Source organism: Lonchura striata, chromosome 2 (assembly GCF_050655825.1).
Source record: "Lonchura striata isolate lonStrDom1 chromosome 2, ASM5065582v1, whole genome shotgun sequence".
In the NCBI taxonomy this organism is placed as follows: domain Eukaryota; kingdom Metazoa; phylum Chordata; class Aves; order Passeriformes; family Estrildidae; genus Lonchura; species Lonchura striata.
In genome coordinates this window covers 91,834,572-91,852,403 of record NC_140704.1, presented here as the reverse complement: position 1 = coordinate 91,852,403, position 17,832 = coordinate 91,834,572, and the positions used below count along the sequence as shown (strand labels likewise).

General features: G+C 37.7%; 1 protein-coding gene across 6 annotated transcripts in view; it reads left to right on the top strand.

Moving 5' to 3' along the window:
- The window catches only part of EPB41L4B (erythrocyte membrane protein band 4.1 like 4B), a 167,866-nt gene that overhangs the window by 124,045 nt on the left and 25,989 nt on the right, over positions 1–17,832 (top strand). For all 6 annotated transcript variants that reach the window (XM_085571769.1, XM_077784967.2, XM_085571768.1 and 3 more), the window contains 3 exons: positions 9,794–9,898; positions 12,785–12,923; positions 13,366–13,443. In XM_085571769.1, coding sequence (XP_085427895.1) covers positions 9,794–9,898; positions 12,785–12,923; positions 13,366–13,443 — 322 coding nt within the window. The remainder of the gene's footprint in view (positions 1–9,793; positions 9,899–12,784; positions 12,924–13,365; positions 13,444–17,832) is intronic.

Here is a 17,832-nt window from a genome sequence, read left to right as displayed (position 1 = left end):
CAAAGTTGTCATGTATCAGACAGTTTATGCACCTGTTTTCCATGTCTTCTGGCAAACTCCGAACACTTCTTTATGCAAGTAATTTTAAACATGAGGAAGGGGGAATCAGAGCTGAAGTTGAAATAGCACTAATTTTTCAGTTTTCAGGAGGGGAAACCTTGTTAAATTTGCTCTGTCATTTGGTGCACAAGCTGGAATTGCAAGGTCATCTGATCTTGCTGTCAATAGGTAACCCCTACACACCAGATAAAGCTGCAGGAGGATGTGGAATCAGTGCAGACTGCAGTCCTCTCTCACTCCCTGCTTTTGGAGAGCAGTCCTGCATGTTTCTACAAGTTTTTCTCTTCTGGATGGGATTTTTTTTTTCCTCCCAGACTGTTTCAAGTGCTGGTTCTAACATTAAATGATGAAAAAGCTGGTGGCTCAGTAATCTAATACATACTGCAGCATTCTAGCTTACATCCTCTTTAATCCCCAATTAAGACTGGTAGAGGACACTATGAATTGGAACATAGTCGTACATTCCCTTGGTGACCCTGCTGCTTTACTGATAACCTGTAACAGAGCTGCAGATCTGGACAGTGGCTACAGGGAAGTTGGATGGTTGCCTCAGCTGGATCTACCTGGGCTGCGTGTGACAAGAGTTCTCAGATGAACAAAGTCAAATGAGAGCAGCTAACAGGAAGGGAATTTATCTAGCAGGTTAAATAGGAGAGCCATGAGTTTCCTTGATAAAACACAGGAATCCTCTGAAGAAGAGTCAGATCTTTCTTTATAACAACTCTGTAGTAACAGATCTGAAAGCACGCACATTTTCTTCAACACCAAAGTAGTATGCACTTTATACCTATATACTAATAACTGTATAGCTGGGCTGTATACATTTTGAACAAAGCAGAAGAGAACATTGGTTTTTGGAAGAAGAAATACCTGGGGGGAAAAGTGTTATTTATGCATTTGCCATTTTTTTTACTTTTTTGTTTTGCTTTTTAATTTTTTTTTCTTTTTATACTGTCTTTGTTGAATCAAGAAGAGATACAGTTGGTTTGCAGTTACCCCTTCAAATGGTGAGGCATGTTTTATTAAGGCATGTGTTTGTGTCAACACTGAGTTAGTTTGGAATTTGTAATAGCATTTTGCCAGAATTTTTAATAATACTTCTTTTGGGATGTAGACCCCAAGTATACAAGGGAATAAGTGATCGTGTCAGCCCTTTTAAAGGCCAACAAGAATTTATCTTACAATAGAGCTAGAAAAGCCTTTCCAACACATCGGTTTCTTCTTCAGTATTGTAAAAGAACCTGTCATGGTGGCAAATGATCTAGAAGGGATTATGAGGAAGCAGCAGAAGTATTTTTCCATCTGTTAGAGAATTCTTTACACTTAGGTATCTCTCTTTGTGTACAGATGGAGGTGTTGAGGGAGAAGTGTTGTGGGAGAATTTGCTGATTAGATATCTAATTTAATTCATGTTTGAGATTACTGAATGTCCGTATTGTTTTCATAAGCCTCTCATCCCCTACCAACTAGGGTTTTTTGTATTTGATTCTTTTAGCCTTGAGAGATCAGGGTTCCAGCTGTCTGCCAGAAACAATGAAGGAAGTATGGTGAAGGAAGTAAAGTATTGTGCAAAATAGAAAAATGAAAAATGTAGTCAGAAGCTTTCCTCTCTGGTCATGCTTTCCTCTTTATCAGGGGTGTGTCCCGCCTTCTGATTGGGAAGTAGAGGTTTCTCTCTTGCAGCATATCAAAGGAATGTGAATTGAAAAATCACCTTCTGACCTTTTTATAAACCTCACCCATCTCTCTGTAAGGGGATGGATGCTAGAAAGATAAACTTGTGAACTTTATTTGAAGAAATTTATTGCCTAATTGCCAGCCTGCTTAATTTATTAAATATAAAGAATATATTGCTAACCACAGAACCCCATAAAGAGAATTTGTTTTCTTATTCAAAGCTTTCCCAGACAGAAGCACCAGGTGTACAATTTCCCTAGTGCCTATATATTAATTTCTTCTGAAAACTCTTTGAAGCATGTTTTCTTCCTGGTTATGACCACTTGGATAATCCTATAGCATGGATGCCTGTGTCCATGTGCATGCAGGTTCACACATACAGATTTGGACTGTATTTAAGATAAAGGTCTGTTCTTTTTAGTATTTTTTTTTTCTTCAAACATATCTGAATGCATGTCCAGGTATAATTCTGCTGTACTGGACTAAGGAATTCCAGAGTTAAGAATTACACCAAAATAGTTCATATGTTAAGAAATGGTACTACTTAGGACAAAGCAAAATACTGTCTTTGGGCATAGCCTGTTTGCCAAAGTAAATTTTGATTTTGGGAAAAATCCAACAGTAGAAATGTTGGCAAAAATGCCCAAAGTTGAACAAGTTGGGTAAGAAACTGAAGTAAAATATGTAAGACAGGAATTACCTAGCAACAGGATTTGCTGATAATATACACTTTTCTTCACGTTCACCTGCTACTCAGAAAAGCTCAGATATAATATGTTTGGTACATATAAACACTAATAATTCTTCATCTCCTAAATGTTAGTCTTCATGACTGACTTTATGAGGGTTCAAGGCAGGACAGTCACCAAATCTAAACCAAGTCAGCCATGGGCTTGTCTATCTGAATTTTGAAAACCTCCAAATACAGGATGTAAATTAGACAGCTTCTTACTCAAAATAGTGATCAAAAGTGTAAATATAAGTTCAGTTGTCAGGAGCCCTCTTCAGCTGAAGTCCTCAAGTTGGCTGGTCAGTTATTACTGTTCTTGTTGATGTTACCATTTGCTGTCATGCACCATGTGTTGCATTTATGCACTGCAATATTTATTTCCCTTAAAATATGCTTTTGGGTTACTGCCAGCTTTGGCAGGCTTTATATCCCACATGGTTCAGGATTCGTCTGTGGATTTCTTTCTGTTTAGACCAACTGCTGCATCACCCTTTGTTGATCCTTGTTATCCAAATTATCTCATCTTTCATAGGATTGCAAATAGCAATATTCTTCTTATGTGGGAGTAGGTATAAGCACCAGCTGGTGCTTTGTGCATTCATTTATTCTAATTTTCTTTGTAAATCTTCCCATCCAAAAGCAAATTACGCCATTACATTGAGACTAATTACATTAGGAGCTGCTCAACACGTAACGTAAAATTAAATGTTATCTCGTAGAGCTTGATGATACTGCACACCAGAATAGAAGGGTGGAAAACATTAAATGATATCAAGTTTTACAGGGTGCAGATGAATCAGGAGAAATAATCTCAAGCGCTCTTCTGAATGCCTACTGCAGAGTAAGCTTTGCTCATACAGATTGACAGAATGTGATTAACCTGCTGTGGCTTGTGACTCTGAGGTGCACTGGGCTTTGAGTCTGGCTGCCTTTCAATTTATGGGAAAATGTCTGACACCTTCCATGACTGAAGTGATGCTTCTAAAATATAACTTCTGTGTATCATCAAGGAAGAAGTGTCTCTCAAAGTAATGTCTGCACTCTTGTGCTTTTGCCTCTCCATTCTCACCTGCATAAACTATATTAATATTTAAATTGTCATATTTTTCTCTCTGAGCTAACATCCTGCTGACATACCTCAGTCTGAACCTGAACCATGTTTTTTCAGAGAACTCTGGCTCTCTGCAGGTGCTCTCAAAATATGACTGTATAAGTAAGGTGCAAAGTGTAGCGATGTGTGCCTAGTCTGTACACAATTCAATGTGAAACTTGCATCTCAGTATCTTCTTTTATACATATACTTCCAGTGAAGGTCAGAGTAGCTTTCATGTTACCTGATATGTCACCTCCATCATTATGGGCAGCTTGTTTCCCCAGGTTGAAGACTTCAGTTCCCTGGAAAACTAGATATATCCTAACTTCCAGAAAGTTCAGAACTGAAGCTGATCAAGACTTAAGTGCTTAGCCTTACCTGGCATGAACTTCAGTGAATTCAAGCAGGCTTGAATTTTCTTAAACTCAGAATGAAGTTAACTCTGTGAGGCAGGATCTGAAATATTACATTTAAATATCTTCTTGTAAATATATTGTGAAATATTCTAGGTAAACTAAAATCATCATCTATGCTGGCTTCTTCCTAAGAAATTTGAATTGCTTTTAAAAATCTTTTCTCATTCAGTCTTTACCTTACAAAAATGAAAATATATAATCACTCTCCAACTGAAAAAATTTCAACCAACATTTCCAAAACTAAAGTAAATATCTAAATACATATCATTCTGGCCTCAGTCCAGGGACAGGTTAATGGATCTGCTGCTCTAGCTTTTTGCCGGAACCTCACACAGTAATTTCTGCATCAAAGTCATAACTGAACTCTTGAATAGCCTTTGCATGCCAGTCTGCACTAAAGATTGCAGATAGCACACCTAGATATGTCCTTTGACTTTGTTCTGAGTCTTAAAGACCCCTTTGACCTGCTGCCTGAAGCCAAATGCTGATGAATTATTTGTAATTGTATTCTTAACCTCCAAACTACAGAGTAAGGAGCAGTACTCAGACCTTTCAGATGAGGTCAAGCTAATGAAATACCCCACTCGAGGTGCATTTCTTTGGCTCTGTCCTGTGTCCCCTAAATTGTGCCTAGGCTCCTTAGAAAGCACATAATCCACAATGACTATCCTGGTTGCTGTGAGGAGGGGTAGGATTTGTAGCTCAGTTTGACCTTCGATGCCAGGTATTGACCTCCTACTTTACCCCAAGCTGTGAGAGAAAAGCAATTTCTGTATCATCATTATCTGTCTGTTGGACCACAGGGGCACTGTACTTTTGTCTAGACTGCATATATTTTATTGTAAGGGCAATAGAGGGGGTGGAATTTTTTCCTTTACAAGAAACAGAACTCAATTTGTAAGAAAGGCACATAAGCTGTAGCAAGGATCTTGGTTATACATCTGCAATCTATAAGGAAGGGGGAATGGGAGGTAAGAAAAAAGAAAAAAACTTTATTCAGAAAATTTGATATGGACAGTAGCTTTAAAATGTCCAAGCAGTGTTTTGAAGAGGTAACCTGTCTTCTGAGAAAAGCTACCTTATCAAAGTGAAAAAGAACATAATGTTTCTTAACTTCAGATGACCTTTGGAAGAGAAATGTGTGAAATCCTTAGAGCACAGGCTTAGGAAAGATTTGAGTGTTTGTTTGCTTAGCTTGTTAGGCTATGTCTTTGATATACAAGAGAATGTATCTATCAAATATTCTTTCTTTTCCTTCCTTTCTTTCTTGCCTATCCTTCCCAAGTTTTCACTATCCTGTTCCCATTCAAAGGGAATTCTGCAGCCAAAATCAGCCTCTGGGGCTCTTTTTTTTTCCCTTTTCCATGAGTCAGCACCTGAAAGCAGGTCAGCTTTCATGCAGCTGGCTGTATCCTTGTAATCATAGGGATTTTATCCTCTATCTCTTGGCATCAGTTTTGGAAGACAGGGAGAGGGATTGTTCCAGATGACAAAACAGACACAAAGAGAAACAAAGAAGATAAAGCCTGTTAAAGACAAGTGTAAGGAAGTGTGTTCCCCTAGCAGACTTTGTTAGTTTTGAAATCCTGAACTGGATCCTCCAAGGTAAAATAAGTTAATTAATGCTGTTCAGTTGATGATGTGGACAATCATTTTATCCCACATAGCCCGACTGCCTCATTTCAAACAAGCACAGAGGTCTGCCCAGAGCCACCCAAGCAGGGGACAAGGAAGCCACAGCACACAAATGGGTGGTGCAGGAGCAGTGTAGCCTCAGCCCTGCAATCTGAGCCAAGGTGAGGTGGGACACCCTGAGTCCCTCAGCAAGGAAGGTTCAAGGTAAACCAGCATACATCTGTGGTCACTTGAAATGTTCCACAGGGTACGTTTTCTTGTGAGCAGTTTTGGTTTCAGTCACCTTCTTGGCTGCCAGTCTGAGAACAAAACAGATTCCTTGGGTTTGGTGGGGGCGATCTCCCTCTGGGTCCTATTTGTGTTGCTGTGCAGGCTTGTGGAACAGGCTGAAGCTAGTTCAGGAGAACTGTGCTGGCTGTGGCTCAGGAGGGTGCTGGGGCTCCCAGTGCACAGGCGGTTTCTGATGACCTGCCACTGCATGCTGACATTTCGTGGTTGTTATTGTCATTCTCACCAGGAAGCGACAGATTTTTATGTAAGGTGCCAGGTCATTAAGTAACTCTGTCTCGGTTCAGTACCTTCATTTGTATGCAGTAGTGGTTGGGTACTGTTACAGGAAAAAGGTTTCTTATGCATTAATGACATTGGAAAAGAGCCTTCTAAAAGAAGTGTAATACACTGTACATTTTCTTTTCCATTTTAATTCTGAGTCCCACTGATCCTTTAACACTTTTCCTCAAGCTGTATGCTTTGTACAGGACTACAGTAGTTTATATAGCTGTGTAATTTATATAGGACTACAAACTTGAAATGGTAATATCTGCACATAATCACTCTATTTGAATAATTTTACAGGGCTTCTCTTCGAAAATCCTATCTTTCCATATAAGAATTCTGGCTGTAGAAATCAAATGACAGTCACAGAAGTGATTCTGCTACTTTTTCTGGAATATCAATGAGATTTTTTTTTTTTAAGAGTTTCTGTGATATTAAAAGCCTGCTATTTTTAAAACACAAATCAGGTGCTGGGTGGATCAAGCTGAGCACTTCTTGCATCTAGCTGCTGTTGAGAGAGTAGCAACAGTTTTGAGCAAGTTCAGACTGAGGAAGAATGTTTGGAGATGAAAGAGAAGCTGTCGTGGAGTCTTTAGTCTGGTGTGGAAAGAGGTATCCTAGCAAGGTTTTAATGAGGGCAAAATTCCAGCTCTGCAGTTTGTAGGACTAGTCCAACATTTAATCTTGTGCTAATGACCTCTTTAGGTAGAGGTATTGCCACAGCTCCTTTTCATTTAGGGGTAACTTCAGTTTACATCCTAGCTAACCTGCAGCTTCTCAAAATGTGCAATAAATGGTGCTTGTCTCTCCCCCAGAGGCCTGATAAGTATCAGGGGAAAGGTAGTTGCTGCTGCCAGCCCCTAACAAAAATTATGGCAAAATTTTATCATAATGTGAAAGAAGATTTTGCTTTTAAAATGGTATTGATTTTGCAACATAAATGAGTGGAATACTTTACTGGTGTGATACAAAACATAAGTTTATCTGAGCAATTACAATGGCTGAAAAAGGAGTAGGTGTGTCTAATGTTTACTTGATTTTTTTTTTTACTTGAAAATCTGCAGCATTCAAAGGAAAATAAGTTTTTCATGTTTTTATTGGATTAGAGAGTTGGTACCGTTTGTATCTCAAAAATTTTATTTACAGTTGAGTGAATTTTTTCTTGTTAAACATTTTTTTCAGCATTAATTCAGACTTAGAATTTTAAAATTTTTAATATGTATAAGTGAGTTTTATAACTTGCTTTGAAATCATTGTAAACTGCTTTAGTTACAAAATTCCACTATATCTTTCCAACAAAAATTTGATTTTGACAGTTGAAATGACTGCTTCAAAAGCCCCACCTTTTCCTCTTTTGCTTTCTTTACATTACAAACCATGGTATTCCAAAGGAGATATGCAGGCTTTGTAAAATGAAACATAGTAAAAGAGCTGAAATTATCACTTCAAATCTTCCTTTGTGTGAAAGTATCTGGCTGGCTTACATCACAGGTTATAATGTTGTCCCAAGAAATTTGAAGCACCCATGAAATGGAAATAGATTTGTAACCAGGTTTCCTATTCTACACTTTGCTTTTTCTTGAACCCCTTCATAGCATTAATTCATCACTTGTTATAATTTTGAATAAATGTTATTCAACTCATGTAGTTTGTACCACTCTGTTTCCACTCTCACTGAGTTGGTGAAAAGGTGTAAAACTTGTAAGGCACCCTCTTACAAAATTATTGGAATGTTGTGAGGAGCATTCATACAGAGCAAGAATGTCAGCTAATATATTTGAGCTGAAAATAATTACATTCATTTACACCCCTTCAGAATTTGATTGTCCATTGTTTAATGTGTCTTGACATATTTATCCTGCTTATGTCAGACTTCAGATGGAAATCAATTTGGGTAAATTGAACAAGTAATTTTTTTCAGTAGCAAAAAGCTTCCTTTGCTTCAGCAAATGAAGAGCTAGTATTGTCTTCCAACCTGAAGTCTGGCTTGATCAAAACAATCTTGGGATCTTCCATGATGATGCTGATTCACAGATTTTCAGGTTGGATATATTGACCTAAAGACTAAAACAGATGATTTGGGCTTTTTTAATGTGTCTTTACTTATCTTCCCCTTATTTGCCAGCCTAACAAATTCAGCAAAAGATCTTCAGATCTGGCTGATTTGTTCTGCATTAATGTCATTGAGAAATCTGTGATAAAAATGACTGATATTGAAATTTGAACTGGGGAAAGGAAATATATCTGATATAGATATCTTGCTGCTATCTATACTACTTGAAATTAATGGGAACAAATAGCAGGTAAATAATTGACAAAAGTTGTTTTATGAGAAGTGAAACTAGTAATCAGGTTTATTATTTATTTATGCCCTTTGTACTTTAATGCTTTTCACTGTTCCATCTTATTCTCTGTGACCTATCCAAAAACTAAGAAACATTTAGGAAAACTGAATATATAACCTGAAGGCTGTACCATCTCAGTAGGTTCTGTTGTAGTTTGACATCAGGTTCAGAAGTCATCAAAGAGAATCAACAAAGCTCAAAACACACATGGGCATCAAAAGGATCTGCAATTATGAAAATTAAACATGCTTACCTTATTAAGGCTTTAGAAGGCTAATACAATGTAAGTAGACTAGAAAAACTTTTGTTATTTGTGAAATGTACCTCAGTGCATGTGCAGTCCCATCAGCAATTAGTAGGGCTGCTCAAGTTACTAATTTAGAATCTGACTTCAGATTAGATGGCTGAATACCATTTCACAAATTTTTAATCAGGACTTTCAAATTATATTTTTTTAATGTTTGGCATATTTATTATGTTTATAGTGCACATATAAGCAATATTTAAAGTAATATTTAAAATATTTGTCTTCATTCCCCTCAAACTCATGGTTGAAATGGTTTCCTCCCAAGGTCATAAGGATCTTTTGTTTAGTATTTATGAATTTTTTATTGAAGCCTCAGTTAATTCTACTGATAAATGGTTAAGGAGAAGATTCTTTCATGTGGACCTCCTCATTGCCATATCTTTGCTGGAGCTCTGCAGATGTATTTCACATTAATGAGTATCTGAAACATGTCTGAGTTTTGCATTTTTCTAGCAAGTTGGAAAAAATTTGATCATTTTTCTTGGACCACATCCCTTAGTTAATTTCCCTTGAACTGCTCTTTCAATTGCGGAAGGATAATATTTAATTTCAAATAAAAAATATTTTAAGCAGAGCAGGTTTCATAATTCATAAAATAGTTTTAGTTAAGTTTTAGTTAAACATATGTTTTGTAAAAATATTTCTGACAGGACTGAACTGCTGGTCTGTTATTAAATTGCAGTATTTTGGAAACAGTGACATTTCCACATGGTCTTTCACATAGGCTCTGTGTTTGCAACCAGTGGCTGCTTCTATAAATGGTATGCCCAGCACAGGAGGGTGAGTTCACACATCTTTTTCTGTACACACACACATACTAGCCTATGAACTATAAATGGAACAAAAGGATGAACTTCAATGGGCACTTGACACTTTGCAAGATAAATAAGTGTTGATGAGTTAGAACTCTGGTGATATGCCTGGAGTAGTTTAAATAGAGCCTGTATGACATATGTTTTTTCTTGCTATTTTTAGAAGTCCAGCTCCCGTGAGACCTGAAACTACACCAACAACTGTCCCTACAGAAAAGCAGGAGGTTAAAGCTCCCCGCGTGAGGAAGTTAACAAGGCAGTACAGTTTGTGAGTAACATACAGCATTCTCTTTGTGGTTTTGCCTACTACAGCTGAAAATGAAAGGGGATGCTAATTATTGCTCTAGCTGTGCCTTCTGAAAGGCATCAGTGCAATTACATGATAATGATCTTATACCGATACCATTCCTTTCATCACTGAGAATCTTCATGCTTTTAATACAAAATGAATTTGCCTTTCCTATCCAGTGGCTAACCCTTTGAATTGCAGGCCATCCACCTTTTCCCAAGCGTCTGGGTTAGGAATTAAAAACCTCTTTACCACATGAAATGTCAAAGACCTGGTGTGTGCTGGAGCAAGCCGCTCTGTTGGCTTCATTACAACCCCATTTGCAAAATGAGGAAAACATTCTTTAGTTGTTGGGGCATCAAGCTGTGCTGTGAGCCATTCCCTCTCAGAGAGCACACCCTCCCTCTCTGTGATTTGTCACATGAAGAAGTGGCTGAGCCTGCTACAGCTAAAGCCAGCAAAACAAATTCTCTTACTCCTGGAAAGTGGGATCTGTGCCTACAGGGATTTGGCATCCCATTTACACATAATTCATTCCACTTGAAACTCTCTAGAGATGTGAGGTACTGAGCAGAAGTGAAAGTCAGTGTTGATTTGTCCTCCCATGAAAAGACAGAAAAAGCCACCAGAAATCAGGGGGAAAAGCGATAATGTCAGCATAAACTTAGCCCCAGAAATTAGGGGAAAAAGCGATAATGTCAGCATAAACTTATCAGTACAAGAATACCAATGCCATAATAAAGGAAAAATATGTATGCTTTCTGTGTGGAATAGCAACTGTTAATCCATCCAGGATTCCAACATTCTAGTGTCAGTAAATATATTTTTTGTCTCTTCAAAAGGGTTCTAATAAATATCAGTATGTTGGGGTTTTTTTTGTTTCACTGTTAAAAACATTGTCTTTGTAATGATCTGCATTACCAAAACTGAAAAATTATTTAGTACAAGAACAGAAGAACTTTGACAAATTTAAGCTAGAAGGCAAATGAGCTATTAGCCAAATTGGTATTTGTCCAAGAGGCCAAGACTGGCATGTGGAAACACACAATCACTTTTTGATTGATGAGGTTTTGATGAACAGTTTTGAACATGTCCTGCTCCCATATGGATTTTCAGTTGTCCAGTATAAAGTGTGAGGAGCAGCAGATGTACATATCTAACCACAGGTGTCACCTATGCTGTGGCCATGTGTAGGGCCAAAGACTCCCTAGTGAAAAAAATGGGCTGTAATTTTGGTTTTTTTCTTTTTGTAAACTCAAATTGTGTTCAATTTAAATTATCTTGTATCTTTAATGCAAATATGGGAAATGTGAAGAAACACTAAAGGATCATTGTGAAAGTAATACAGTGAAGGCCATTTCTCAGTCTTACATCTAGTGTGTTGGTGGCTTGATGGCTGATAAATCAACCCTAACTCTTATTTTTCCACTTCCTAGTATACACGAGAGGAACTTTACTCAGAAAAGATGGGGAGGGTGCCAGTGAATTCCTGCTGAGAGTGGAGAGGAAGGACTGGGAAAATGTCATCTACATGCTTCTGAAAGAGAGATTAGCTAGGTCAACAGCCCAGCTCTGGGCTTATTACATTAATAAAATGTCTATTCAACAAGTCCAAAAGATTTCAGAATTTCTTTCTAGCATAAAACATGTGTACTGTGCATGCTATGGTGCTGAATTCTATCCTTAACCAGAAGGAATAAAAAATGAAGTTTGAAAAAATTATATTAAACACCAAAATTTTACATTATAATTAAAAAACACTGTTAGGCAACCCAGCATAAGGTTGTGTAACCGGTATATCATGTAGTTTTGAAGTTTTTTGTGTTGTCCAGGCATGCTGCCTTCAAGTGGCACTAAATCAAGCGTAGTTCTGTTCTGGAAGTATCTGTCAAGGCAGAATCATGCAGTCAAGCTGGCATGGCAGGCTTCTATGCACTGTGAGTACCTAACTGGTAGTTAAAATTAGTGCTGTTTTATGAGCAGCAGTAATTTTTCTCATTATTTTTGCTGTGCATTAAGCTGTCAATCTGTAGTCTTTCCTTTTGACACATCATTCCCAGTAATAAGTCTTCCATAGGCCAAATTATGACTCTGTTTGCCTCCATCCAATTGCAATTAACAACTGGAAGCATCCTGACTCAGGGCTGACTGATTGCAGCGATCTGTAGTCAATGGGGTTCTGTAAAAGTAAATGAAGGTGTACCATTCTTCACTGGCTTTCATTTACTAGTGACAGTAGGTGAGATGGAAAGAGTTCAGCTTGACGGCCTAAACCCCAGGGGAAGCGTGCAACCTCATCTTAAATAAAATGTTTTCTCTGTAAATACAATAGATGCGACAGGAAAAAGATCACAAGAATGTTTTTAAAGAGATCCTTTTTGGAGTCAATCAAATTCCTTTACATACAGTTTGAAAATGACAGCATAGACTAGCTCCATAATGGGTGTCAAATCTACCATTGTCTGAAGTCAATGAAGCAGTCAGATGCATGGATGGATGTCACTGTATCTGTTCTTATCAATACTGCCAGCCTCCATCGAAAAGAATAAACATTAAAGTGGAATAATATCTAGTCTGTTCATTCATGCATAATCCATAGAAATGCTACTTTTACCTAATAACCATAGGATTTCCATTTGCAGATGAGAAGTACCTAGCCAACCCATTTTTAAGGAATCTTTAAAGCTTAAAAAAAAAATTCTAGTTTACTTGAAAAGGTAGCTGCATTTCAGAGGGAAGAGTAAATGGAGCTTCAAAGCACTACAGCAGATATCTAGGTTACCAGTGCCTCCCTGGACACAAGTGCAGTCAAAAGTCCAATGGCATTTTCTAATGAGAAAATCTCTGTGTTTTTATCAATGGCAGTGATGAGGATGACCTTCCTCCAGCACTGGCAGCAGCAGCAGCAGCATCAACACCTGTGTCTTCAGCATCTCCCGGGTCGCAGAAAACGTGTACGCCACAAACATCGGAAGGACAAGCACAGGTTTCACCTGGTGGCAAGGTAACACACAAAGAGATGAGCTTTCGTCCCCTGGGAGAGGGCTCAGGAAGGGTAGGAGGGAGCTGTGAGTAAACGGTTTTCCCTAGATGGAATAATTCTACATTTAAGAGCAGTTTTTAATGCAGAGTTGTAGTGATATGTTTAACTTGTTGCGTGAGGAAGTATTTAGAGTCTGGTCCAAGACCCAGATAAAATCCATAGCAGTTTTTCCTCATCATTAGTGGGCAGTGGATCATGATTACTCACATGGATTTTAAAGGTCTGTAATTATGTTTTTTAACTTTCCTGAGTAGCCATACCTGAAAAACATGGTGTGAAATTTAAAATCCATTTGGCAATCTGTGCTTTAAGGAATTAAAAAAACCCCAACAAAAATAACCAACAAAATTACAGAAATTAAATGGTTCTTTCTTCCAATGCTGGGTTTCTTTTTTGCCTTTAGAGTTCCACAGATGCTGGGAGTACATTTGCTTTGGAGCCAGGTGACCTCCTGATGGATTTCACAGAGGCCACACCAATGGTAAATAATTTTAGTTTGTAACCAGGAAATGTAGAAGTTTTCAGTCATTTGTTTGCAGCTAAAATGAATGAGATCTATGCAGTGTGTTACAGAGTGCACAGGAGTAAAGTAAGTTTACTTGATATTCAGTGATCCTGAGCCTCTATCAAACTCAGCTCAGAATTTCTGAAGATCAGTCCACATCAACAAGTCTTATGGCTGATCTTCTGAATGCATTTGTTGTTGGATAACTACTTATTTCTCTCTCCTATCTTTACACATTGCTGCACTTTTTTCACAAGCTTCTTTGTCCCTTTAACACAGATTCCTAATGCAATCGTAACTTTGCTTTTGGGAGTTGTCTGAAAAGTCACTTCTTTTTGCCACAATTTTGTTCAGAGCTTACCTAACAGCCAGTCCCAAGACATGTACCTGCACTTTCATGTTTCATTAGCAGAGTTCTCTTCCTCACTTTAGACAAAATTGCCTAAAATGTGTTGATTATTAACTTTTTTTTTGGAGCTACATTATTTATATTTTTGCTTAAAAAACAGGTAGAGTTGCTGGTCTGAAATCTAAATACCACTTGACTTCGGTGATCTCAACTCTTTCATCTCAGATTCTCAGCAGATTTCTTGCATAATCATAACACGATCCTTAACTTCCTCCAAGTAATCCTGCATTTCAAAATACTCTAAAGCCAGATAGCTTCTCTACTGTCTAAAGGCATTTCTGCTGTCTTCTAGAAACCATGGTAAAGCATATAAAAAGTGTGACAAGGACAGCATTACATTTTGGGCATAAATGTTTTTGTATTAAGGTAATTCTGTCCTGGGCATTGCTTTCACTGCATGGTTAGTTTACGGTATTGGAAAGGTGCTGTGGGGCTGTGCCTTTTGTTTCTGAGATTGTATTGTAGCTGTCTGTAAATAACTGCTTGTGTCCTGTTACCACTGGATGAGAGCTTTGGGGATCCACAAGACACAGGCAGACTGAAACCAAAACTACCAGGAAGGAGGTTGTAGCAAGATAGGTATTGGTCTCTTCCCAAGTCAGAAGTGACAGGACAAGAAGAAACAGCCTTAAATTGCATATTAGTAACAGTTTGTTCACTGGAAGGTTTATAAAGCATTGGCATAGGCTGCCCAGGGAAGTGGCTGAATCAACAGCCCTGGAGGTATTTAAAAGACTTGTAGATGTTGTCCTGAGGGACATGGTTTAAGGGGGGGAATTGACACTACTAGGTGGTGGTTGGACTTGATCATCTGGAGGGCCTTTTCCAACACAAGTGATTCCATTATTCTATCTAGGTTAGATTGTCCTTTTCTATATTAGTAGCATATTCGTGGCTAAATTGTAATTATCTGTTGGAATTTAGAAATTGATTTCTTATTCTAAAAAACATACGATGTCTTACTGTGTTAATAAGAACTTTTAAAATTAGTCATAAAGACTTCAGCAACTGACCTGCTCTAGATAACATAGGTTTGTTTTTGGGGTTTTTTTTTCCATTTAACAGAAGTCAGCATTACACACTTTTTTCCTTTTCCAGCTGAGTATACAGGCTTTTTACCCTAAATATTTTACCAAATCATGCTTTCCCCTTCCCACCACCCACCAACTATAATTTATCACACTGTATGTCCATGAACTAACCTTTGATTGACTTTCTTGGTTTTAATATTTTGGAGAGAAGTACTGCCCAGCATCAATCAACCCTTTTTGTTTTGTTTAACATCTATAAAGGTCAGCTTGTTCTCTACAGAGCAGGTATTGTTTACAGACCTTTCTCTGCAGTTTCACTGACTACAGGCTGCTCTCAGTTGAGTTTAGAATAAAAGTTTACTCTTCAGGGAGAGAGCCTCCAAGCAAAGACAAGCTAAGGGCAAATGTGTAGCTTTGAGACAGTCTGATTATTTAATAGTTCTGTTGTGATAGAATGTGCTGTCTGTTATTTGAGGGTCAAGGTAATGTACAGCTTAGCATCGTGTTACTGTCAAGTCTGTGGTCATGTGCTGGTTTTGCATGCTGTGACCTGGCCCTTGGGAATTTTTTTGTTAATTGCACACATTTTTTTCACATTCAATGACAGGTACAGTATCTGAAGGGGTCATTCATGTTGTCTGATTTGGGGTATTTGCCTGAGGTGATAGAGGTGGAAGTTCAGATTCCTGTGTAGCCAAGGTTTTTATGCAGAGGGTTATTCAAACAGCTCTCTTGTCTGTTGTCTGGACTAGAAAGACATAGGCACCTAAATTGTTCATCCAAAATTAGGTTTTGTAATTTGTTTTCGTTATGATGTGTGCTGCCAAACTTTCTCAGTTCACTGGAGGGCTGTTCATTTGAAGCAGCTTTAGATATCCTCCCTTCTTTTCTGTAACATTATTGGTAAAGAGTGATTAATAGTCACTGAGTGAGCTGCATCATCTTCGTTGTTCAGTATCTAACCATTGATGCTTCCTAATGACCTTGTGTTTTATCCATGTTTTGCTGCTGTTGCCAGCAAAACAGTGGAAGATGCCAAACACAGTGGAATATATGCTTCTAAGTGGAATTATACTTAGAAGTGGATCTCAGAAAACCAAATTAACTTATAAAAATGTAAGGATTACTGAAAAGAGTGAATTAATAGAAATCATCAAGGCTGAAATGCAGGGATGAGAGTAATCAAATTTGTCTACTCAGTCAGCCTGGAGGAGGTATTGTGATATATACAAGAACCAGCTGAGCTCTAATGGTCACTTAGTCATCAATACTTAGACTGCCAGTAACAGCAGGGCAATTATGAGGCAGAGTGATTTCAGGAAATCATTTTGCAGGAAAAATAATGGATGTTTACTAATGCAGATTGCCTAGAGGGAAAGGTATCCTTTTGTGCTTTGCAGTCCTAAACCCCTGTGGTTTTTGCACACTTCTATTCATTTTTCAATTAGATCCTACAGTTAATTGACTACAACATATTACTTATTGTCCGTAAAACAATTATAACATCAGTCTTCATCTTTTTTTGCCACTCTAATGTGACTTTTAGCACTCTGTCCTTTTAGCGTGTATGTGAACAAGACTCAATGCCTCCTGCTTTTGTGTTTCAAAAAAAGCAAATGGATTTTTAAAAATGCAGCATCATGTATGAAGAATTATTTTAACACATTAGGAGCATCCTTAATGAGGTGTATTAGAATAAGTTTTGTCAGTGTAATAGGCTCTTTCTCCTCCTGTGCTCCCTCCTTGTGTTTCTAGCTTTTCTGGAACTGGAAATCACTGAGCTTTAAGCTATTCCATTGCAGCTTACAATCTGTGTGATTTCTGACATGTGTATGACTGCAGAGTTTTTCTTGTTTAGTTACAGAAAGCTCAGTCTCAAGACACTGAATAAATGTAACAGCTGCTGCACCACACTGACAGTACCTTCTTGACCAAGAGAGAAATCGGTGTGCACAAACTTCAATTTGACCTATTGGGGTGGGACAAAAGAAATAAGAGTAAAACATACAACATGGAGCTATTCCTAAAATTAGACTAGGGTTTGTAATGCAAGGTGGATGGGCTAGGACTAAGTCATGATCACATCTAAAGAGGTATCAGAGAGCAGTAATTTACAGTCAGCTGTGTACTTTCAAATTATATGTTATCTCATGCTGTATCAAGTGAATAATTTTCTAGAGCTTCACCTGCCATCTATTGGTGGAAAACAGAAAGTAGAAAATTATTTGCCTGTTTAAAGCTTGAGATATAACATTTAAAGGGTATAAATTACCAGTATGTTAGTTTAAAAATGAAAATTAAGTGCTTTCAGTGTAATACCAGGTATTTTTTATTTAGGATGTGTTGGAAACAAGTATGTCTATTTCAGTGATAGCATTGCTAGGGTATGCAGTCCTGTTCCTTCATCCTAAGGGAGCTCGCTTAGTCTGAAAGTGTATAGAGTTATATGCATTAGCATCTACTATTTTGGAAATAAAGTGAAGGTAACCAGGTCAAAAGTGAGTCAGCTCAGGGAGAAACTGGAAGTTTTTGTATCTTGATGGAAGTGATTAAACATCCCTGCAAACTCTCAGTGGATAGTAGATAGTGAGCCAGAGGTAGTGAGTAGATCAAAATAATAACGTATATTTTAATTCCACTCCCCTTTAGTGTTTGTTATATTAATAAAGAAGAGTTAATTTAATTTTTAGTTGCTAAATTTTTATGAAAATTTTGCAAGGTTGCAATAAAGCCAAATAACACAGTGACAGGCAAACATCAAACTCCAATACCGCCATAATCAGTCCTTTAGGCATTGAATTCTAAACAAGAGTGACTGTAATTTAATTCAAGACTGATATTTGATAAGAACATTAGCATGTATCTACTATCTAACTGACTGAAAGTATAGATCAAGTATCTCTGCATGCCCCCAAGATCTCTAAA